At 45.6% G+C, this 22,711-nt stretch overlaps 1 protein-coding gene across 2 annotated transcripts in view; it reads left to right on the top strand.

The window, feature by feature from the left end:
* Positions 1 to 7,536: 7,536 nt before the first annotated feature.
* Positions 7,537 to 22,711, top strand: part of CSE1L (chromosome segregation 1 like) — a gene marked incomplete at both ends in the record, with an annotated part of 40,368 nt that continues 25,193 nt past the window's right edge. The window contains 8 exons of one of the 2 annotated variants that reach the window (XM_080716593.1): positions 7,537 to 7,672; positions 9,708 to 9,803; positions 14,871 to 15,013; positions 17,566 to 17,667; positions 17,742 to 17,887; positions 18,487 to 18,577; positions 20,517 to 20,624; positions 22,288 to 22,380. In XM_080716593.1, coding sequence (XP_080572719.1) covers positions 9,719 to 9,803; positions 14,871 to 15,013; positions 17,566 to 17,667; positions 17,742 to 17,887; positions 18,487 to 18,577; positions 20,517 to 20,624; positions 22,288 to 22,380 — 768 coding nt within the window. Of the gene's footprint in view, positions 7,673 to 9,707; positions 9,804 to 14,870; positions 15,014 to 17,565; positions 17,668 to 17,741; positions 17,888 to 18,486; positions 18,578 to 20,516; positions 20,625 to 22,287; positions 22,381 to 22,711 lie in introns of those variants that run through there. The other variant, XM_080716594.1, reaches the window with a different exon arrangement.

Below are 22,711 nucleotides of genomic sequence, written 5' to 3'. Positions count from 1 at the left end.
AGGTTGTTTATCGATGTCAATTCTGGTGCCTTAGAAGTTAGTAGTTTGAGTACCTATCTGTAAAATTAGACATTTTTTTCTTTCTTGAGAAGGATTTCTGGTGCTTTTGCTTACTAAGAGACCCGACATCTTCAGTTTTTTGTTGTCTTTGACAGCCTTCAGAAATGTTTGCTTTGAGCCAGCAGTACTCCTATTTCTTGCTTTCCCAGAACGTGTTTTAATTTCTCTACCAAAGAAAACAAGCAGGCTTAGGTTGATGCTTTACTTACATGCAATAGGGAGAGGAGCTGTAGAACTCAGCAGAAAGCAATAGTACAAGAACCTCTCTCTGTGAATGGAGAGTGTGAGCGCACCACCTGCTTGTCCTGGAGTTGGGACACCTTGACAGCTGACCCCTGGTGGTGCCCTGCCACAACCTCTGACCCTGGTGGTGCCCTGCCACAACCTCTGACCCTGGTGGTGCCCTGCCACAACCTCTGACCCTGGTGGTGCCTGCCACAACCTCTGACCCTGGTGGTGCCCTGCCACAACCTCGCCAGTCTTTTGAGGCTCCCAGTCCTCTCCTGCCTCCTCTTTTAATTTCTTCTTCCCCTTGTTGAGTAGGAAATATATCAGTGTATTTTATTGCTTGCTGAAATATTCAGGTTCAGATTGCTTTTTGTCTTTTAAAAGCTTTAGTTTTTGGAATGAGGCATTTGAATGGTACCAGCAATGGACCCTTTAAAAACTGGATGTAAAAACCATTCCGGGCAATTTTTTGTCAGTGGCTAGTGACAACAGGAATCCCTCACCTCCAGTAATAAGCCATGCAGCTTAAATGCTTTCCTGTGAACAAACCTGTTCTCTCTCACGGTAAATGTGGCCCCAGCCTCTCGAACGCTAGTGAAAGGGATGCACCTGCGGCGCCGGTCGGGATGCCGCTCAGTACTCAGCAAAGCTTGGGAGGAGAGCGGGGCATTCCCAAGGCCTTATTCTTTCTCAGAACGTTCTCATTGTTGATTATATGTGTTGGGTCTCTAGAGAAGTTTCTGTTGAAATATTGCTGCTTTGAGCAGTTTTGTTTTTCTTCATCGTTCATTAAGGAAATCACCAGCTTTGGCATCTTAACAACAAACGTGGATGGGAAGGTTTATTTCTGGATACGCACTTTGAGTCAAACACACCTTCTCCTTGTACTCCTTGTGTACAACCAAAGAACATGTGTTATGAAAATTGTGTAATAATATCTGGAAACACAACCTTTTCCTCGGACAGGTGACTTTTGTACAAATGCAAAAAATTAAAAACTACACTTTTTTGTTTTTCTTCTGTGATTGTGGCACTTAGTAGTTATTTAGGGGACCTGCTAGCAGACACAGGCGTGGCCATCTCATTCAGGTGTTTGTTGTTACGATGCGAAAGGGCCCTGGTTTCGGCAGGAGCTAGGTCCCTGGAGTCGTTTTCATGTCTATGTTAAGAAGACACAGCTCGAGCTCGTGTGAGACCCTGGAGCTCTTTCTGGAAATCCTGGCTCTCAAACGATGACACTCATCAAAGGTGTAGTTTTTCTCAGTGTTCTAATTTTTTAAAAAAATTATCTGCATATTTGCATCAAATATTTCTTTATGTGCAAAATGTATGTTTTACCTCCTTAAAATGGCTAAAGGTTAGTTAATATCTTCTTTGGTTTAATCTATACACAATGATTAAGTGCATTTAATATTGGTAATTTAATGAAAAGCATTCCTTGCCCAATGGATGTATACATTTTTGAAAGAATAAAGCAGAATTATATAATATGAAATGCTATGTAAAGTTTTCTATGTAAAAATATTATGTATAATACTGTTAAAATATCCCATGCTTTGATCAAGTGGTAAATCAATAAAATTTTAAAAAGTAAAGCTGTTTTTAGTGTAATTAGAAAGATATATTGAAGGCCGAGCGTGGTGGCGCACACGTGTAATCCCAGCATTTGGGAGGCTGAGACCGGAGGATCAAGGTTCGTGGCCAGTCTCAGGTACTTAGTGAGGCCCTTTGCAATTCAGTGAGATCCTGTTTCAAAATAAAGAATAAAAAATAGGCTGGGGGTGTAGCTCTGAGGTAGAATGCTCCTTGGCTCCATCCCCAGTACCATACACACAAAAATAAATAAAAAATACATTAAAATGTAAATAAAAAGGCTGAACCACAAAAAAAGAGAGGCTATGTGGCTCAGTGGTAGAACCACCTCGAGTTCAGCTCCTAGCACGCAAACAGTGTGTCCCCACCTTCCCCTCGCCGCGTGAGACCCAGGGCGTCTGCCCTTGCCTTCACTGTCCGGAAGCTCTTTCCCTGGATCTGTCCAATGCTGATTCCTCCCTCACTCCCTGAGCACAGTGCTTAGTGCCCTCCAGCCTCCCACCGCCGGCAGAGCTGACTATCTGTCTTCCTCCAGCTGGAACACGGGGGAGGGAGGGCCGGACACGCTGGTTTGTGTCCAAGCGCAGTGCCTGACCCGGTGAATGTTTGGTGAAAGAATGCACCAAACTTTTTTTTTAAGTGAAAATTCTTCTCAGGTGATCATGGAACAGTTTGTAAACTTAGGAGAGGTGGAGCATTTTCTTTGCTTTTGCGGGCTGCTGGATTTGAAGCCCTGCCTGAGGGAGAGGGAGAAAGAGAGAGGAGAGGGAGAGGGAGGTGGGGAGGGAGAGAGACACTGGAGACTGACTCAGAGGCATTCTACCTCTGAGCTACATTCCCCCCAGCCATTTATTATTTATTTACTTACTCATTTTTAGTGCTGGCAGTGGAACCCAAGAACTGGGATTACAAGTAGGGGCCACCACACCCGGCCCATAAACTTTGAGTGTAACTGTTTGTTATATGTCAAGCTAATAACTGCATAAAACATTTCTATCTGGCTGGGCATGGTGGCACGTGCCTATAATCCCAGCAACGTGGGAGGCTGAGGATCACAAGTTCCAGGCCAGCCTGGGCAACTTATGAAGACCCTGTGTCACGATAAACAATAAAAAGGCTGGGCATGCAACTCAATATAGAGCACCCCTGGGTTCTACTCCTAATCGTGCACAGAACAAAACCCAGACACTCCACCGCCCCTCCTTCATGAATGTGTTTCTGTGATGACCTGGAAGGCCTGGTTCAAAGCCAGAATCCTCAAGCTGCTCAGGGCTGCACACCAGGACAGGCCGAATGGGGGAAATGGCCCGTGGACTATACCCTTCTCTCCCCACAAGTGTGTGCGCACACTCGCTCTGCTCACACGCCCTGTGAACTCTTACCTGCCCTCATACCTGTCCTCTACGCTGCTGCCTTGTGGTAGGTGCTGAAGAAGTGGCCCCGTAGGGTCTCCCCAGACCCCCGACCCGAGCATCTAGAGTGGGGTCTGAAAGGGGTTACAGGGCGGGAATGAGCACGCTCACATGGCCGGCGCACTCATCACCCGGGGGAGGGCACAGCAGGAGCAGGAGTGGCCCCTCTTAAGCAGAGGTCCCAAACTGAGCACATGCGGGCGTGCATGCCTGGAATCCCAGAACTTGGGAGCCTGAGACAGGAAGATCGCAGGTGCTCAGCAATATAGAGAGTTCCCCTGCAACTTAAGACCCTTTTTCAAAATGAAAAAAAAAAAGCTGGCATGGTGGCACACACTTTAATCCTAGCATTTGGGAGGCTGAGACAGGAGGATCTTGGTTAATGAACAGCCTTGGCTACTTAGGCCTTTTGCAACTCAGTGAGACTCTGTTTCAAAATTAAGAATAAAAGATAGGACTGGGGGTGTAGCTCAGAGGTAGAATGCCCCTAGGTTCCATCCCCAGTACCACAAAAAAAAAAAAAAAGAAAGAAAAAATAATACTGCTGGGGGTATAGCCCAGAGGTAGAATGCCCCTGGTTCAATCCCCTGCAAAAAGAAAAAGAGACAGGAGGATCGCGGTTCGCGGACAGCCTCAGCTACTTAATGAGAGGCCCTTTGTGACTCAGTGAGACCCCGTTTCAAAAATAAGACTAGCCGGGTGTGGTGGCACACACTTGTAATCCCAGCATTTGGGAGGCTGAGAGGATCACAGTTTGCGAACAGCCTCAGCTACTTAGTGAGACCCTCTGCAATTCAGTGAGATCCTGTTTCAAAATAAAGAATAAAAAATAGGGGAGGGGATGTAGCGTGGAGGCCGAATGCCCCTGGGTTCCAGTCCCAGACCTATAAATAAATAAATAAATAAATAAATAAATAAATAAATAAATAAATAAATAAATAAAATATAGGGCTGGGGGTGTAGCTCAGAGGTAGAATGCCCCTGGGTTCCATCCCCAGTACCCCCCCCAAAAAAAACTGCATTTTTCTTTAATCAGGCACAGTGATTTACACCTGTAATCCTAGTACTTGGAAGGCTGAAGCAGGAGGATAGCAGGTTTGAGGCCAGCCTCAGCAACTTAGTGAGATCCTCAGAAACCTAGCAAGACCCTTTTTTAAAATTACTACTCGCCGGGCGTGGGGCGCACGCTTGTCATCCCCGCGCTCGGGAGGCGGAGACAGGAGGATCGCACAGGTTCGAAGCCAGCCGCGCGCTGGCTTAGGAGACCCTGTTTCCAAATAAAAATGTAAAAATAGGTCTGGGAGTGTAGCCCGGAGGTAGAAGGGCTTCCAGGAACCCCAGTACCACCAAAAAAAAATAAAATTACTACTAATAATAAGCCAGGGTGGTGGCGCACACTTGTAATCCCAGCATTTGGGAGGCTGAGACCAGAGGATTGCAGTTTGTGGACAGCCTCAATTACTTAGTGAGGCCCTCCGTAAATTAGTGAGGCCCTGTTTCAAAATAAAGAATAAAAAATAGAGCAGGGAGTGTAGCTCAGAGGTTGAATGCCCCTGGGTTCCATCCCGAGACCTGCAAAAAAATTAATAATAATAATAGACGGGCATGGTGGCGTACCCTTTTAATCCCAGCACTTGGGAGGCTGAGACAGGAGGATCGCACAGGTTCGAAGCCAGTCTCGCTGGCTTAAGAGACCCTGTTTCCAAATTTAAAAATATATAAAATAGGTCTGGGAGTGTAGCCTGGAGGTAGAAGGGTTCCATCCCCGGTACCACCACCAAAAAATAAATAAATAATAATAATAGGGCTGGGGGTATAACTCAGAGGGAGAATATACCTGGGTTCAATCCCCAGCACCACAAAATAAGTAAATAAATAAATTAAGTAGAAATTGGGCTGGGGGTATAGCTCAAAGTTAGAATGCCCGAGCTCAATCCCCAGTGCTGCGCACACACACAGTCTAAGTGGCTGGCTCAGGAGGAGCCAGCGCAATCCCAGGACAAGTCTCTGAGGGGCTGAGGGGCAGAGAAGGAGGCAGACAGAGCTAGAGAGTTGGAGTTTCCGTTAGTCACCCCTGGTATTACAGGATCCTTTGGGCTCTGTCTCTAAAACACACGTGAAGCTGCCTGTGGTGGTGCAGGTCTGTACTCCCAAGTATTTGGGGGCTGAGACAGGAGGATCACAGGCTCACCGCCAGCCTCAGCAACCTTTTGAGACCCTGTTTCAAAAAAAGGGCTGGGCTGTAGCTCAGCATCTGTAGAAAGCCCTTAGGTTCAGTCTCCAGTACCAAAGGGTGAAAAAAAACGGAACAGCCCACAGTTACTTCTCTCCATGTATGCCAGTACTTACCCTCCGCTGCCCTCAGATGGCTTCCCCACAGCCTCTTCACTGGGCCCTGCCTCAAGCCCTTTCCCGTATCCTCCATCCCTACACATCCCTGGTGGGCGGTGTGTGTATGGGGGTGCTGGGGATTGGACCCAGGGTCATTCTACCTCAGGGCCACACCTCTTTTTTGTTGTTTTGAAACAGGTCTTGGCTAGGTTGCTGGGAATCTTGCTAGACTGCTGAGGCTGGCCTCCCACCTGTGATTCTCCTGTCTCAGCCCCCCCCAAGTACTGGGATTACAAGTTTGTGCCACCATGCTCAGCTTCCATAGGCCTTTTCAAATACAAAATTGATGGCTTTTTTTTTTTTTTCCAGCACTGGGGATGGAACCCAGGGGCATGCATTCTACCTCTGAGCTACACCCCCAGCCCTATTTATTTTATTTTATTTTATTTTATTTTATTTTATTTTATTTTATTTGTGGTACTGTGGGTTGGAACCCAGGGGCATTTCTACCTCTGGGCTATACTCCCTGACTTATATTTTATTTGGAAACAGGGTCTCACTAAGTTGCTGAGAGCCTCACTAAGTAACTGAGGCTGGCTTCGAACCTGCGCGATCCTCCTGTCTCAGCCTCCCAAGCTCCGGGATTACAAGCGTTCGCCACCACGCCAGGCCCTATTTTTTATTTTGAAACAGAGTCTCACTGAGTTGCAAAATACCTCACTAAGAAGTAGCTGAGGCTGTCCAGGAACTACCCTCCTCCTGTCTCAGCCTCCTGAATGCTGGGATTACAAACGTGCACCACCACGCCTGGCTCTCGGCCGCTCTCCTTTAATGCACTTAAGACGCCACCCAAAGCTGGCTTCTGATCAGGGCCTCTGTCACCCAGTCCCTCTAGGTTCTTCTCTAACGCCACTTCAGGGCTGGCCAGGCTGACCTTCACACAGCGGACTCATGTTTTTGTTTTTAAGTGGTACTGGGGGTGGAACCCAGGGGCTTTTCTACCTCTGGGCTATACTCCCAGACCTATTTTATACTTTATTTAGAAACAAGGTCTTAGTTGCTGAGAGCCTCACTAATTAGCTAAGGCTGGCTTTGAACCTGTGCGATCCTCCTGTCTCAGCCTCCCAAATGCGAGAATTACAATCGCACTACGCTTAAGAGGACCCTGTTTCCAAATTTAAAAATATAAAATAGGTCTGGGAGTGTAGCCCAGAGGTAGAAGGGTTCCATTCCCAGTACCACCAAAAAAAAAAAAAAAAAAAAAAAATTCCTTCTCATAGCAATTGCCAAGATCTAAAATCATTCATTTGCTTATTCCCTCCCCCCTTAAATAGACGCTCCAAGCTGGGCGTGGTGGCACAAGCTTGAAATCCCAGTACTTGGGAGGCCGAGTCTGGAACATCAGGCAGGTTCGAAGCCAGCCTCAGCCACTTAATGAGGCTCTGGCAACTAAGTTAGACCCTGTTTCCAAATAAAATATAGAATAGGTCTGGGAGTGTAGCCCAGAGGTAGAAGACCCCTGGGTTCCATCCCCAGTCTCTCACACACACACACACACACACACACACACACACACACTCTCTCTCTCTCTCTCTCTCTCTCTCTCTCTCTCTCTTCCGCGGTCTTGAGATGCCGTGTACGTGAACGTGGACATTACCTCCAATAGTCACCTCAAAGGTACTCGGTCCCAAGGCCGGACATCAAAGTAGGTCACCAACAGAACAGCCCATTGCTGAATGAGCATTCGTTTAGGGAAAACAGAACGTGAGGCCCTTCAGGGCGGACAGAGCCAGGGAGCGTGTGATTTGTGACGTCAGCGCAAAATCAAAGCCGGGTCCCGATTGGCCCTTGGCGCCGGGGCGGGGCCGGCGCGTCCCTAGCCCCGCCCCGCCCCCCGGCGCCGACCTTGCGCATGCGCCCTGGCCGCAGCCTGCCCGCCGCGCCATTTTGCCGGGGTTTGAATGTGAGGCGGAGCGGCGGCAGAGGCAGGTAGCGTCGGATACGGTCCACCGCTGGGGCTCCTTCCCGCGTCCCCGTGTCCCCACGAGGTGAGGGCGGAGACGTGAGCGGCCGGGCAGGGGGGTTCTGAGGGCCCGGCCGGGGACGGAAGAGGCGCTCGCGGCACTTCCGATCGCTAGGAGACAGGCACCGCGCCTGGGTGGAGCGTGGGCCCCGGGCGGGCGCTCGGGCCCGGCCCGCCTCGCCTGGCGGCCTCGCCGCACCGCGCGCCGGCGCAGTCTCGGGCCGGGCCCCGCGGCCCCGGGCCTGCGAGGAGCCGGGGCGGCCGAGGCGCGGCCTAAGGCGAGCTCCCCGAGCGCCCGCCCCTTCCCCTCCAGCGCTGCGCTGATTGGCTGCGCCGCCCGGGAAGCCGCCGCTCATTGGCGGCGCCCGCGCGTGCGTCCTCGGCGCGCCGGGCCCGTGGCGTGAGCGGGGTGTGCGGCTGCGGGGCCTGCCGTGCCCCTGCGGGGTGGCGCGGTCGCCCCTCTCCCCGCGCTGCTGCAGGCTCCTGGACTGTGGACTGGGCCTCGCCGTCTCGCTTTGCTCAGCTTTGATCTTTAAATTCTAGTCCACGTACCTGGCACATAGTCGATGCCCCGTGATGCAAGGTTTTCTCCTCTTGGGGCGTGGAGATGCGTCGCCTGGGCTCACTACACGAGGGTTCGTTGCTGCCAGAAAAAAGGTGTCAAGATAAACTCTTAATCTATCCTCAAAGCGCCCTGGAGGATCGACTGTGCTTGGTTTACAGAGGTCTCTCTCTCTCCTGAGCTGACCACTGGTTCGCATCTTCTCCTTAGCAGCCATGGCTATATCGACCAGAACTTTAAGTCTTCCAGGTTCATTCTTAGCGTAGAACATTTCCACTTGGCTTTTCGTGCGCTTGGAAATGGCCAGTGTCCGATCTGGCTCCCTTTTCAAGTTTCCCTCACCTCAAGGCTTCCCCTGACCAACTTCTCTTAAGAGTCTTTCCCCTTGAGCCGGGCACGCTTGTATTCTCTGCGCTTGGGAGGCTGAGACAGGAGGATCACACAGGTTCGAAGCCAGCCTCGGCTACTCAGTGAGACCCTGTTTCTAAATAAAATATAAAATAAGTCTGGGAATATAGCCCAGAGGTAGAAAGCCCCTGGGTTCCACCCCCCAGTACCACAAAAAAAAAAAAAAAAAAAGAATCTTTCCCCTCAACTCTCCGTCATCACTGTAGTTTTACTTCAAAAGCATTTCCCTTACTTACAATTGCTTCGTGTGTTCTTACTTCTTCCTCTCTGCTGGGTGATAAGCTTTTGGATGGCTAGGCCACATGAGTTTGCCACATGGTAGGAACACAAGTCTTGCTCTTCCGTGCATGCCCAGAAGAGGACCCTTTACTTTCTGGATTCCACTGGTGCTCCTTTTTTTGGTTTTGTTTTTGTTTATTTTGTTTTTTTTCCTTTATCTTTGAGTTCTCATCCTTAGGACCTTGGCCTTCCTTTGAATGTCTTTATGCAGTCTCTTCCTTCCAGTGACCCTTCTTTCCATCAATGCAGGGGACTTCTCTTTCTCCTGGTTACTGTGGTTCTGCCTCTTGGGGTTAGGGATTGAATGAATAGGAGAGCAATGCTGTAGTTTTATAATTTCTTTATTCATTTAGTAACTTTATTGAACATCCACTCAATCTCTGGGAATACAGTGAAGGAAGAAAAATGGCCAAGGGAGCCAGGCGTGGTGCCGAACATTGTAATCCCAGTTCTTGGGAGTCTGAGATAGATAGGAGGATCGCAGGTTTGTGGCCAGCCTCAGCTACTACTTAGTGAGGCCCTCTGCAACTTAGTGAGTCTCTGTCTCAAAATAAGTAGTTAAAAAAAAATAGGTCTAGGGGTGTAGCTCAGAGGTAGAATGCCCCTGGGTTCCAACCCCAGTACTGCCCAAAAAAAAAGGGGCCAAGATCCAGATGCAGTGGCTTGTGTCTGTAATCCCAGTACTTGGGAGACAAAAGGGTTATAGATTTGAGGCCAGCCTCTGCAGTTTAGTGAGGCCCTCAGCAACTTAGCAGTATAAATTACTGCCACCCCAAGTGACCAATTACCAAACCTCGTTTTTAAATTTTAGATTATATAGCAATGGAGCTCAGTGATGCAAATTTGCAAACACTTACAGAATACTTAAAGAAGACTCTTGATCCTGATCCTGCCATCAGACGTCCAGGTAAAGAGAATCAATGTTCTTTTCTACTGTGTTCATTCTTAAACATCGAGTGAGCAGGGCATGGTGCGCACCTGTAATCCTGGTATTTGGGAGGCAGAGACTGGAAGATCGCAGTTTATACGCCAGCTTCAGAAACTTAGCGAGATTCTCAGCAATTTAGTGAGAGCCTGCCTCAAATGAAAAGTAACATAGAGCCTCGTTGAATTTTTTTTGGTGTTACTGGGGTTCCTGAAAGCCCTTCTGCCTCCGGGCTACACTCCCAGACCTATTTTTACTTTTTTTTTTTTTTTTTTAATTTGGAAACAGGGTCTCCTAAGCCAGCGCGATCCTCCTGTCTCTGCCTCCCAAGCGCAGGGATTACAAGCGTGCGCCACCACACCCGGCTGAGCCTCGTTGAAAATTTAAAAGATGAATGATTTACTTTGGATTCTTGTGTGTAGATTATAGGGTGTGGTGGCCTGATTATAACTTCAGCAACACGATGTATTAATAAAATAGCTTTTATTTGGCATCTTCTGAGATAAAAGTACTAGTTTAGGGATAAAAAGTATGGATCTGTTTAGGATACTTTCTCCTTTGACCTTTCAGAAAATCCTCACTTAAAACCTGCCTACTAGCCGGGCGTGATGGTGCACACTTGAAATCCCTGCACTTAGGAGGCTGAGACAGGAGGATCGCACAGGTTCAAAGCTAGCCTCAGGTACTTAGTGAGGCTCTAAGAACTTAGTGAGACCCTGTTTCCAAACTAAATATAAAACAGGTCTGGAAGTATAGCCCAGAGGTAGAAAGCCCTGGATTCCACCCCCAGTACCACCAAAAAAAAGGAAAAAAAATGCCTGCCTACTACCTGGTCCTGGGTGGCCCATGCCTATAATCTCAGAACTTGGGAGTCTGAGACAGGAGGATCTCACATTTGAGGGGATAGTCTCATCAACCTGCAAGACCCTGTTTTCAAATAAATAAACTTGGGCTGGAGGTGTAGCTTGAAGTAGACTGCCTCTGTATTCAATTCTCAATTCCACAAAAACAACAACAAAGAATAAAATAGGGCTGGTGTGTATCTCGGGGGTAGGATGCTCCTGGGTTCAATCCCCAGTACCAACCCCCACACACACCTGCCTACTTTTATGTGTATAATAATTAAGCATAGAAGTGCGAATAATTGCCTTACAAGTAGTAAGTAGATAGAACCAACCAGTCAGATACCTTATCCTCCTTTTTTTGGTTTAATTAATGTCTTTTCAAACATAGAGATTTTTCCCCCTTCTGAGTTTGATCAGTTTCTGTTAAAAACTTAATGTAAGCTTAGAGTTTCAATCTCAGATGTTCACAGAAGTCAGATTACGAAGAGAAGTGACGGAGGCCAGCCCAGTGGGAATTGGTTATATATGTGGGACCAGCTAATTTTGTAGATTCAGGCCAGTTATGTTCTTTTTTTTTTTTTTTTTCTTATGGTACTTGGGATTGAACCCAGGGACTCCCAGCCCTATTTTTTATTCTTTTTTTTTTTTTTTTTTTTTTTTTGGAAACAGGGTCTCATTAAGTTGTGGAAGGCCTCACAAGACAGCTGAGGCTGGCAACGGACCTGCGATCCAAGTGTTGGGATGACAGGCGTGCACAACCATGCCTGGCTAGTTCTGATTTCTAAATAATAGGCAGCTTCCAAAAAACAATTACAGAGCTGGCCATGGTGGCGTGTGCTTATCATCCCAGTACTTGGGAGGCTGAGACAGGAAAATTGCAGGTTCACAGCCATCTTCAGCTACTTAGGAGGGGGCTCTCCGTAACTTAGTGAGATCCTATTTCAAAATAAATAACAAGAAATAGGGCTGGGGGTATAATTTAAAGGCAGAAAGCCCCTATGTGTAATCTCCATACCGCAAAAAAAAAAAAATAAGTTAAAAGACATTATTCATCTGGAACAGATGTGTCTTTGGAACAGTCAGTTGGTGATCTTGGTGAAAGCCATATTAACCAAAAATGCGCTTAATTTTCTTTAGAAGTTAACTAATGTCATGCTCATAAGAAGGATTTGGGGAGGCTCTCTTGGTGACACAAATGAATTTAAATGTCATGTATAGCCACGTGTGGCACACACTTGTAATCCAGCATGCAGGAGGCGGAGACAGGAGGACTGTAGGTTCGAAGCCAGCCTCACCTACTTAGCGAGGCCATCAGCAACGTAATGAGACCCTGTTTCAAAATAAAGGAACAAAATAGGGTTCGAAGTGTAGCTCGGAAGTAAGACACCCTGGGCTTCATCCCTCCTGCTGCAAAAGAAAAAAATAACCTCTGGACATGGAGGCACATGCTTGTAATCCCAGTACTTGGCAGCTTGAGACAGAAGGATCACAGATTTGTAACCAGCCTCAGCTACTTAGTGAGACCCTGTTTCAAAATAAGGAATAAAACATAGGACTGGAGGAGTAGCTCAGAGATAGAATGTTCCTGGTTTTCATTCCTGATTACACACACACACACACACACACACACACACACACACACACACATTAGAATCGTCAGCATGTTAATGTAGCCATCCTATTTTATTTAGAACAAAGGGGCATTCTATCTCTGAGCTACACTCTCAGCCCTACTTTATTTTTTTATTTGGAAATAGGTCTCGCTAAGTTGCTGAGACTGGCTGTGAAACTGGGCTCCTCCTGTCCCAGACTTCCTCCCAAGTACCAAGGGTGTGCTGCCATGCCCAACTGTAACCATCCTATTTGAGAAAAGTCCATTTAAACTGTGCATGGTGGCCGGGCGTGGTGGCGCACGCTTGTAATCCCCACGCTTGGGAGGCGGAGACAGGAGGATCGCGCAGGTTCGAAGCCAGCCGCGCCTGCGTAAGAGACCCTGTTTCCAAATAAAAATATAAAAATAGGTCTGGGAGTGTAGCCCGGAGGTAGAAGGGCTTCCAGGAACCCCAGTACCACCAAAAAAAAAAAAAAACAACTGTGCATGGTGCCCCACACCTGTAATCCCAGTACTTGGATTTAGGGTCACAGGTTTTCCTGGCCAGCCTCAGCAGTTTAGTGAGGCCTTCAGAAACTTAGACCCTATTTTAAAGTAAAAAGTAAAATAGGGCTGGGGGAATAGCTTGGAGGTTTAATATACCTGTGCTAAATCCTCAGTAATACATATACACACACAAAAGTGATTTCTGAGAGGGCAAATCGATTTTCCTGTTAGTGCTTAAAGAAGTAATGTGTTCCTGGTTAAAGGGAGATTAATGGCTTTAATCTTCTTAGAACTTCCCAGAAAGCCTTTGCAAGCACTTACTAAGATTATTTTTAGCCGGGCGTGGTGGTGCACGCTTGTCATCCCCACGCTTGGGAGGCGGAGACAGGAGGATCGTACAGATTCAAAGCCAGCCTCGGCTACTTAGTGAGGCTCTCAGCAACTTAGTGAGACCCTGTTTCCAATAACAAGTAAAATAGGTCTGGGAATGTAGCCCGAAGGTAGAAAAGCCCCTGGGCTCCACCCCAGTACAGGCCTGTACAAAAGCTTCTCTTTAACTCATGCACCATAATCAAACTTTTACTTTTGTCAGTTTTTAACATCTACCTGTGAACTTTTATGAATTTCTATTTCATAAGGGTAATTATTTTATATACTCTGACAGCAGCATACAATAAAGCACTTAATATAAAACAGGGCTGAGTGTACCTCAGAAGTAGAATGCCTCTGGGTTCAATCCCTAGTATCACATACGCACAGATTGGAATGTTGCCTTATAAATCTTAAGATAGCAGCAATTAGGCCAAGCACGTGGTGATACACATCTGTAATCCTAGTACTTGGAAACTGAGACGGGAGGATCCTAGGCTTGAAGCCAGACTCTGCGATCAAATGAGGCTCTCTGCAACGCAGTGAGACCCTGTTTCCAAATAAGAAATAAAATGGGGTTGGTTAAGTATCTCAGAGGTAAAATGCCTCTTGGGTTCAGTCTCCAACCCACCAAAAAAAATGAGAATAATTAAAAGAATTCACTGAGTGATTACCAATGTTTAGAAACTTGTCCTAGAATGTAATATGAATTGAAAATATGTAGATAAAATCTTAATATAAATTTATTTCTGATTTCAAGAAAGTTTAGGGTTCATATAAAATTTTGATTATACTAAAACTTTCTTAGTGATGAAAGCCTTCCTTTTCTGGCATTGGGATTGAGCCAGGGACAGTTCTACCTCTAAGCTACACTTCTTTTGATTTTGTATTTTGAAACAGAATCTCACTAAGTTGCTCAGGCCAGTCTTGAACCTGCAGTCCTCTTGCATCAGCACCAAGTACTGGGATTGCTGGCCAGCACCACCACACTCACGTTGTGTCTGTGTGAGTGGGGGGTGGGGGGCCAAGGGGCATTCTACCTCTGAGCTACACCCTCGTCCCTGTTTTATTTTTTACTTTAAAACAGGGTCTCACTAGGATACTAAGAGCTTACCTAAGCTGAGACTCCCCAAGAACATCAGCAACAAAACCAAACATGTGCAAGAACTGTGTGCGCTCGTGGGTTTTGTTAAAGGGACTGGAAAACTGAAGCCTTGCGTGATTCTTTGGGGTGTGTGGTACTGGAGATAGAACCTAGAAGCCTCCTACCTCTGAGCTGTCCCCCAGACCTTCTTTTCCCTTTTTTTATTTTTTATTTATTTATTTATTTTTAATTTATTGGTACAAGGGATGGGACCCAGGGGCATTACACCTCCAAGCTATACCCCCTCAGTCCTATTTTTTATTTTATTTTGGAAAAGGGCTTCACTGAGTTGCAAAGGGCCTCCCTCCCTCACCAAGTTGCTGAGGCTGGCTCAAACCTGCGATCCTTCTCTCAAGTCCTGGGATTACAAGTGTGCACCACTATGGCTGGCTGTTATATAAATCTAATGTACCATTTTATATAATTCATTCAGTAGATAAGAAATGTAAAGTCCTACAAGCCTGCAGTAGATATTTAGAGGAAAATATCCCAGTATGTCTTTTTTATCTTAATTACAGATATTCATAGTTTTTTAAAACACAAACTGGAAAGATTATTATAATAACTCTTCTAATGTGAAAATTTTTTTATAGCTGAGAAGTTTCTCGAATCTGTAGAAGGAAATCAGAATTATCCTCTGTTGCTTTTAACATTACTGGAGAAGTCCCAAGAAAATGTCATCAAAGTGTGTGCTTCAGTTACATTCAAAAACTATATTAAAAGGAACTGGAGAATTGTAAGTATTTTGTGAATACCTAATTTAATCTCCTGTATGTTTGTAGGATTTTTTTTTTTTTTTTTTTTTTTAAAGAAGCCAGGCGTGGTGGCGCACGCTTGTAATCTCAGATTCCGGAGGCTGACACTGGAGGATCGCGGTTCGCGGACAGCCTCAGCTACTTAGTGAGGCCCTCCTCAACTTAGTGAGACCCTGTTTCAAAATAAAGAATACAAAATAGGTCAGGGTTATAACTCAGAGGTCGAATGCGCCTGGGTTCCATCACCAGACCCACAAAAAAATAAATAAATAGATAAAAATTTTAAAAAGCAGTGCTTTTACCTGGGCTTGGTGGCTCACACTTGTAATCCCTGCGCGTGGGAGGCAGAGACAGAAGGATCGTGCAGATTCAAAGCCAGCCTCGCTGGCTTAAGAGACCCTATTTCCAAATTGAATATAAATAGGTCTGGGAGTGTAGCCCAGAGATAGAAGGGTTTCCAGGAACACCAGTATCACCAAAAAATAATAATAATAAAGCCAGGTGTGGTGCTGCAGCAAAATAAAATAAAATAAATGGTGGTGCATACAAAAAAGGGTAAAGCTCGGAGATAGAATGCCCCTGAGTTCAATTCCTAGTACCACAGACACTAATAAGCCAGATGTGGTGGCACACACTTGTAATCCCAGTACTTGGGAGGCTGACACAGGAAGATTGCAGGTTCACAGCCACCTCAGCAACAGTTCTCCACAACTTAGCAAGACCCTGTTTCAAAATAAAAAGTAAAATAGGGCTTGGAATGCCCCTGAGCTCAATCCCCAGAAGCACACACATAGATGAATGAATAAGTAGATGAATGGGTCGATGGATGGGGGTGTAGCTCAGAGGTAGATTGCCTGTAGATTTCTTTTTTCTTTTTCTTTTTTCTTTTTTGCAGGTCTGGGAATGGAACTCAGGGGCATTTGACCTCTGAGCTTCACCCCCTGCCCTGTTTTTTATTCTTTATTTTGAAACAGGGTCTCACTGAATTGCAGAGGACCTCACTAAATAGCTGAGGCTGTCCGCAAACCACGATCCTCTGGTCTCATCTCAAATGCTGGGAATACAAGTGTGCGCCACCACGCCTGGCTTTGCCTGTAGATTTTCAATCTTGATTACCGAAAAAGGAAAAAATTTAGACACAGATTAAGATAAAGTTAAATAGGATTTGTTGCTAAAAGTCCTGTTGCTATATTTGAATTCTTATAAATATCTTTAATTTCACACCACAGGCTGCTAGAGAGTATATAATGTGGTTTTAATCTCCATTATAGTTGAAATTAACTTCCTCGTAAAGAAATATTGTTTGGGAAGAGTCATAATAAGTAATTCTGAGGCAGATTTGGAAAACTAAAGTGGGGCAGTGGGGACACATCCAAGCTGGTCATGGTGGCCCGTGCCTTACCCCAGATGCTTGGGAGGCTGAGACAGGAGGGCCGCACAGGTTTGAAACCAGCCTCAGTTACTTAATGAGACTCTTTGCTTCCAAATAAAATATAAAATAGATCTGGGAGTGTAGCTCAAAGGTAGAAGGCACCTGGGTTCCAGCCTCAGTACCACACACAAAAAATTGAAGGGCGTCCTGGGCAACACGGGCCAAGTGTAGGGGTGGGGGGTTACTGGAGATTGACCCAGGGTCATTCTACCTCTGAGCTATACTAGGTCCTGTTTTATTCTATTTTGTGTGTGGGGGGGGGTTACTGGGGATGGAACCCAGGGGTATTCTACCTCCAAGCTATACCCCCAGTCCTATTTTTTATTCTTTATTTTGAAACAGGGTCTCACTGAGTTACAAAGGGCCTCAGTAAGTAGCTGAGACTGGCCGCTCCCGCGATCCTCCTCTCTCAGCTAATAGTTGAGGCTGGCCTTGAACCTATCAGCCTCCCAAGTACTGGGATTACAAGTGTGCACCACCACACCTGGTTCTAATTTTATTATTTATTTTGAAACGGTCTCACTAAGGTGCAGAAGGCCTCCCTTACCAAATTGCTCAGGCTGGCCTTGAACCTTCAATCCCTCCTGTCTCAGCCTCCCAAGTACTGGGATTACCAGTTCTCTTCTTTTTTAATTTTATTTTAATTAATTTGTTGGTACTAAAGATTCAACCTGGGGCATTATACCCCAAGTGTGTCCGTGTGTGTTACTGGGGGTGGAACTTATGGGCTGTGGGTGTTCTACTTCTGAGCTGTACCCTCATCCCTATTTTATTCTTTTAATTTGCGAGTCTGAGGATGGAACCGGGGGCATTCGGCCTCCGAGCTACACCCCCAGCCTTTTTATTTTGAAACAGGTCTCACTGAGTTGCAAAGGAAGGGCCTCACTAAGTAGTAGCTGAGGCTGTCCTTGAACCTGGATCCTCCTGTCCCGGCCTCCCAAATGCTGGGATTACAAGCGTGCGCCACCACGCTTGGCACCTACCTTCTTTTATTTTTCTAAGGAAAGTGGGAAATTAGGACATTTTCCTGTTTTATCTTCAAACTTATATATACATGAATGTGGATTTTTTGTTGGTTGCTCATGGATGGCTTTCTTTTAGATTGAGGACGAACCAAACAAAATTTGCGAAGCTGATCGAGCCGCCATTAAAGCCAACATAGTGCACCTGATGCTCAGCAGCCCGGAGCAGATCCAGAAGCAGGTGGGGAGCGCTCCTCCTTCGCAGCTGGGCTCCTTTCTGAAAGGCTGCATCTAACCACCCTTCTCCTCCTCCAGTTGAGTGATGCTATCAGTATTATTGGCAGAGAAGACTTCCCTCAGAAATGGCCTGACTTGTTGACAGAAATGGTGAACCGCTTTCAGAGTGGAGATTTCCATGTTATAAATGGTGTCCTCCGTACAGCACATTCATTATTTAAAAGGTATTAGGGTATACATTCGTTCTTTTAATGTATTTTGATAATATTTAATATTTATTTTGATAATGGGTATGTTTTTGTGACCCTTGTTATTTCTTGAAACATTCTAGTTGAAGAACATAACTATTGGTTCATTTTTTTTTTCTCTCAAGTCGGATGTTTTATCTCATATTGTTCTGTTGCCTGTGAAATAATGAGTCTTGATTTCCTTTTCCTCTTTTTTTTTTTTTTTTTTTTGTGTGTGTGTGTGTGTGTGTGTGTGTGTGTGTGTGTGTGTGTGGTACTGGGGTGGAACCCAGGGGCCTTCTACCTCCGGGCTATACTCCCAGACCTATTTTATACTTTATTTGGAAACAGGGTCTCACTAAGTAGCTGAGGCTGGCTTCCAACCTGCGTGATCCTCCTGTCTCAGCCTCCTAAGCACAGGGATTACAATTGTGCGCCACCACGCCCGGCAAGTCTTGATTTCTTTAAAAAGAAAACCAAGAATTCCCTGTAAATTTCTGGATGTCATCTGGTTATAGATGTCTCATAAGCATCTAGCCTTGAAGATGTAAAATGAATAAATAAAACTTTTCAATATATCTGCTTTAATTTTCTAGATATCGTCATGAATTTAAGTCGAATGAATTGTGGACTGAAATTAAACTTGTTCTGGATGCTTTTGCCTTACCATTGACTAACCTATTTAAGGTATGGGATGATATCTGGTGATATTTTTATGTTATCTAGAATTTTAAATGGCTTAAGTTCTTGTGTAAATTTGAGAAAATATTTTGAAAGCTTATTTGATAAATTAGTTTATGGGGGGCAGCATTTCCTTTGAAAAGTTTCAAACCACTCAGAAGTAGGAACAATGGTTTTTACTTTTTGTTTTGTTTTTTTGTCAGTACTGGGGATGGAACCCAGGGGCATTCTACCTTTGAGCTACACCGCCAGCCCTATACTTTATTCTGTATTTTGAAACAGGGTCTCACTGAGTTGCGGAGGGCCTCACTAAGTAGCTGGGGCTGTCTGCGAACTGCACGCCTCCTGTCTCAGCCTCTCGAGTGCTGTGTTACAAGCGTGCCCATCACGCCCGGCTGGTGTGATGTATTTTTCTGTCCCCCTCCCCCCCCCCGCCCCTTTGGCGGTGAGTGTCATATTATTTCACCAAGTAACTGAGTTTGTCTCTAAAGAGATAGCACATTTTTATTTGACTACGTATTGAATTTAGTTAATTTACATATTTTCAGTGTGAAGTTTGTATTCCTAAACATGTTTTTTTGTTTGTTTGTTTTGGGGTTTTTTTTGTTTTGTTTTGTTTTGTTTTGTGGTACTGGGGTTCCTGGAAGCCCTTCTGCCTCCGGGCTACACTCCCAGACCTATTTTTACATTTTTATTTGGAAACAGGGTCTCCTAAGCCAGAGCATGCGGCTGGCTTCGAACCTGCGCGATCCTCCTGTCTCCGCCCTCCAAGCGCGGGGATTACAAGTGTGCGCCACCAAGCCCGGCTTGTTTGTTTGTTTTAATGTACTAAGGATTGAATCTCGGGGTGTTCTACTTCTGAGCTATACCCCCAGCCCTATTTTTTATTCTTTATTTTGAAACAGAGTCTCACTAATTTGCTGAGGGCCTAAGAAGTAGCTGAGGCTGGCCAGAAACCTGCAATCTTCTTGTCTCAGTCTCCCAAGTACTGGGATTACAATTGTATGTCTCCATGTCTGGCTTCAAAAGAGATTCTTGGCCTTTGTGAGAATCCTGTAGATTAAAAGAAAAGGTAATCCCTTTTTCTAGATGAGAATGGAGCTTTTAGAAACAGAGGACTCATGCAGTGGGCCTCAACCCAGGTGTGTGTGTATTTGGTGGGTGCTGGGGATTGAATTGAGGTTTTTTGTTGTTGTTGTTGTTGTTGTTTTTTGGTTTTTTTTTTTTTTTTTTTGCTTTTTTTGTGTTTTTTTGCGGGTCTGGAAATGGAACCCAGGGGCATTTGACCTCCAAGCTATACCCCCTGCCCTATTTTTTTATTCTTTATTTTGAAACCGGGTCTCACTGAGTTGCAGAGGCCTCACTACGTAGCTGAGGCTGTCCGCGAAGCGAGATCCTCCAGGTCTCAGCCTCCCGAACGCTGGGGTGACAAGCGTGCGCCACCCTGCCGGCTCTGAATTGAGAACCATTTTAGCTCTGAGCTACATTCCAGCCCCTATTTTATTTTTTAATTTGAAACAGGGTCTCAGTATGTTGCTGAGGGCCTTGCTAAGTTACCAAGGTTGGCCTTAACTCTGATGCACCGCCATGGCTGTCTTACTCACTGCTGTTTAAAAGATACATTTTGGCTGGGCAGGATGGCGTATGCCTGTCATCATAGAACTTAGGATGCTGAGGCAGGAGAATTGCAGACTCGAAGCCAGCCTCAGCAGTGGAGGGAGACTTTCAGCGACCTAGCGAGACCCTGTCGAGAACAAAAATTAAATGGCATGGAGTGTAGCTCGCATGTAGAATGCCCCGGGTTTAATTCCTATCACCATTAGTGGGCAAATGCATGAGGGTTGGGTTTGGGGAAGAAATATGAGTAGTCTCGCAGCAAAGGCTCTTTGACTGGGGCCAGCATGCTGGGCTCTGGTGCACTGAGCTGTGTCTGCTCTCCTCCCAGGCCACCATTGAGCTGTGCGACACCCACGCTAGCGACGCCGCCGCCTTGCGGGTTCTCTTCTCCTCCTTGATCTTGATCTCGAAGTTGTTCTACAGCTTAAACTTTCAGGTAAGTTTTACTTACTTCTTTTTATTTTTCTATTTCAATGTTAAACATATATTTCACTTGGTAAAGACTTCTTTGCCAGTATTGGTTCCTTGAAAGAAAAGAAAGCTTTTTCTGGTTCCCTTTATTCCCTCTCCTCTCTGTTAAATGAGTTACGAGGTCTTAGTTGGGCATGGTGGCACACTCCTATAATCCCAGTGCTTGGGAGGCTGAGATGAGAGGATCACAGGTTTGAGGCCAGCCTTAGCATTCTACCTCCACGCTACACCTCTCTAGCTCTGTTTTTTTTTATTTTTATTTTGAACCAGGTCTCATTAGGTTGATGAGCATCTCACTGCTTGCTGAGGCTGTCCTCAAACCTGCGAACCTCCCATCTCATCCTCCAAAGTTCTGAGATTACAAGTATACACCACCACACCTGGCTGAATACCAAAATTTTTTATTTAAAAAATACTGCCAGCTGGGCATGGTGCCTCACACCTGCAATCCCAGTACTTGGGAACCAGGAGGACTGCAGGTTCGTGGCCAGCCTCAGGTAGTTAGGCCCTTCACAACTTAGGTGAATAAAAACAGGACTGGGAATGTAGCTTGGAGATAGAATTCCTCTGGGTTCAATCCCCAGTAACTAACATATACATACACACGGAAAATGAGTACCACTGTTTTCATTTACACCTTTGAATTCTATTTCTGAGAAGTTAGTAAGAAGTCAGGAAAAATGATGGTTTTGGTTTTTTAAATTTTTTTTTTATTCCTGGTCCTGGGGATTGAACCCAGGAGCATTCTACATCAGACCTACATCCCAGCCATTTTTATTTTTATTTTATTTATTTATTTTGGTGGTACTGGGGGGTGGAACCCAGGGGCTTTCTACCTCTGGGCTGTACTCTCAGACATTTTATATTTTTATTTGGAAACCGGGTCTCACTCCGTTGCTGAGAGCCTCACTAAGTAGCTGAGGCTGGCTTCAAACCTGTGCGATCCTCCTGTCTCGGCCTCCCAAGCGCTGGGGTTACAAATGTGCGAAACCACACCTGGCTTATTTTTTTATCTTGAAACAGGGTCTTGCTAAGTTTCTGCGGCTGGCCTCAAACCTGTGATCCTCTTCTTCCAGCCTCCCAAGTACTAGGGCTATATAAGCGTCCCCCACCATGCCCACAATGAAGCTCTTGATAACTGGTCAGGCACAGCCAGGAAAACCAAAGGTGACGCATCTACTTTGAAAGGGCTGTCCTCCTGTACCATCTTGTATCCACTAAGATGCATGACTACAATGTACCAATAAAAAACTTTTAAAAAGGGCTTGTCCTCACCAACAAGGCAACGTTGTACTGTACTGCAGGAGGTCACTGGTCACATATGACTGTGCTCACATCTTACAGTAAGCGCAGAACTCAGAAGGAAGGGTGCAGTAGTAAAGACCAGGCCTTGGAAAGAAAGGCTGCAGTGGTGTCACTTGTGGGGAAAGTGTATCAACAGGCGTGAGGTGGTGTGTCCAGCTGTGACGGCCCAGACGGAGGAGAGGAGTTTTGTCATAGTGGCTAATGCTAAGACTGAAAAGTTGGGTTTGCGCCTCTGCGCCTGTACAGAATGCTTGGCAGGGTGCATGTTAAGATCGTGTGGTTATTTATTTAATCAAGAGTCTCAAGCAGTCATTACTCTTTAGGATCTCCCAGAATTTTTTGAAGATAATATGGAAACTTGGATGAATAATTTTCATACCCTCTTAACGTTGGATAATAAACTTCTACAGACTGATGTAAGTATTTAAAAGGTTGCTCAAGTTGCCTTTTTCTTTTAAGAATTGTTTGGGTACCTACTGAAAACCTGTTTACTCTCGGGTTTTTGAAAGAAAATTTCACAAGTACAAACGATTTTTGTTTCTGTTTGAAAGTCCATATCTAATTATGTGTAATATACAGAAAAGCCTGTATTGTGTGCATACATCAGAGTGTATGGGCATATTGCGTTCATTATCAGAACTAATCGTGTTGTATGAGACGTGGTGCACGCTTGGAATCCCAGCATTTGAGAGGCTGAGACAGGAGGGTCCTAGGTTTGCTGCCAGCCTCATCTACTTAGGCCCTCTG

The sequence above is a fragment of the Muscardinus avellanarius genome (genome assembly GCF_963383645.1).
Source record: "Muscardinus avellanarius genome assembly, chromosome: 19".
NCBI lineage: Eukaryota > Metazoa > Chordata > Mammalia > Rodentia > Gliridae > Muscardinus > Muscardinus avellanarius.
The sequence above is the reverse complement of the archived record's forward strand: the minus strand, read 5'-3'. Positions and strand labels throughout refer to the sequence as shown.